The 1,818-nt window shown below is 70.2% G+C and overlaps 1 protein-coding gene across 1 annotated transcript in view; it reads left to right on the plus strand.

The window, feature by feature from the left end:
• Positions 1-1,818, plus strand: part of PNPLA5 (patatin-like phospholipase domain containing 5) — a 13,921-nt gene that overhangs the window by 11,462 nt on the left and 641 nt on the right. The window contains exons 7-8 of the mRNA XM_012735103.1: positions 1,185-1,302; positions 1,715-1,795. Of these exons, the coding sequence (XP_012590557.1) occupies positions 1,185-1,302; positions 1,715-1,795 (199 nt within the window). The remainder of the gene's footprint in view (positions 1-1,184; positions 1,303-1,714; positions 1,796-1,818) is intronic.

Genomic DNA, 1,818 nt, shown 5'->3' on the forward strand with positions numbered 1-1,818 from the left:
CCACCAGGGGCTATCTGGCTGGACACAGCCGAGAGGAGGTGGCGTGGGCGGGATCCACTAGGCAAGAGGGGAGAGGACGGCACTCCGGGGGCTGGAACAGCACGTGCGCGGGGCCTGGGCAGCTGGGAGGGGTAAGGTTCATCGAGGAGCGGAGGGGGAGCCAGCGTGGCTAGCGTCCAAGGGGCAGGGCTGCGCAGAGGGCCGGGGATGCCGGCCGAGCTGGACACGCAAGGCTCTGTGCCCTGGCAGAGGCGGGGAGGGAGGGTCTCAGCAGGGCGAGTCACGCGAGGGCTGTGCTTTTAAATTCTCCATTCCCTGGAAGGCCTGACTGAGCCACAGGCCTCCGTCTGTCTCCACGCTGAGTTGGCGCCTGGGCAGCTCCGGCAGCTGGTTAAGTGGCCAGTGGCCCGGCGGGCAGCAAGCTGCTGACACGGCTCCTTACTCAGCTCAGTCGGGGTTTAGGCTGAAGCCAGGAAGTCAAAAAGGGTAATGCTGAGTCTAACCTGCCCCGTCCCGAGCAGACTCACACGTGAGCACCAGCGGGGGGCTGGCGCAGGCCGCAGGGGAGCCCGTACTGTGTCTCCTGAAAACTACGGGCTCAGCTGCAGGTTGCAATAATAGAGGCAAAAGGCCTAGAACGAAGGAGGTGACAGAGCAGCTGATGCTTTGCTTATCCCATTGCACCGTGTGCGCGGTCTGTCCTGTTTGAGGCCCCTCTGAGGGCAACACGTTGGGGCGAAGCCCTGCCATGCCCAGGGACTCCGGGTGCACGCCCAGGCGGAGCTGGACAACCCAGCCCTTGGCTGGCCCAGCCGAGAGGAGCGTGGCGAAGGGTATGGAGCAGGTGGGCAGGGCTGGCCTGGGCCAGAGGGAGAGGGGCTGGCTGAGGAGTAGCCCGGGACCTGTGGGCCAGCTGAAGGTCCTCGAGGGCAGGGAGGACACTGGGCCCCAGAAGCCCCCGGCCAGCCCAGACCGCACGCAGACGAGCAGGCGAGAAGGGCCGCCCCTCGCACGCTCGAGCCGGCCGAGCCCCAAAGGCGGCCTTGGAGCCCGGCTCCCCGCTGCTGCCAGCAGGGCCCGGCGACCCCGCCGAGCTCGGTCCGTGGCCTCCGCAGGCCCAGCAGGCGGCGGGCCGGGCCTGCACCACGGGCTCCGTGGGCAAAGCTGTTGCTGCCCTTCCCCAGGCTGGTGCTGTGGCTGCCGGACGCGCCCAGTGACCTGTGGTGGGTGCAGAGCTCCCTGCGGCGCTCGGCCCTCTGGCTCTACTCCAGGACCAAGGCCCAGGTCTGCGGGGCTGGCCAGGTGAGCTGGCCGGTGCACCGGATCAGGGGGCCGTGTGCTGGGTGGGGGGCCCCGTCTCCTTGATCAGGGCGGGAGAGGTCACGGGGTCAGCCTGTGGGTCCTGCTCGGGCAGGCGCTGTCCCTCACGGACACGGCTGAGAGTCGACTGGGAGCAGAAGCCCGCGGGTCCTCCGGTCAGGCGCCCCTGCTGGCTGGAGGCTGCAGCCTCCCTCCCACCGCGTGTCCAGTCCACAGCGGGGGCCCCAGCCCAGCACGCCCAGAGCGTGGTCACCGAGCTCCCGGCTCAGCCAGAACCAGGGCCTGGGCTGCCTCCGCACCGGAGGGTGGGCTGGGGACGAGAGGAGCCGGCTGCCCGCCCGTCACCCCGCCAGGCCCTGAGAACCCGCACCCACCAGCACCCCGCTCCCCACAGCTCGCCAGACCCTGCCAGCCCGGGGCAGCCCGTCCCGGGGACCTGGCCAAGGAGCTCAGACCCGCCCCTCGGGGCGGCCCAGTGACTGCCCGGCCCCGCCTCAG

The sequence above is a fragment of the Condylura cristata genome, unplaced genomic scaffold, assembly GCF_000260355.1.
Source record: "Condylura cristata isolate star-nosed mole 26May11 unplaced genomic scaffold, ConCri1.0 scaffold00004, whole genome shotgun sequence".
NCBI classification, from domain to species: Eukaryota; Metazoa; Chordata; class Mammalia; order Eulipotyphla; family Talpidae; genus Condylura; species Condylura cristata.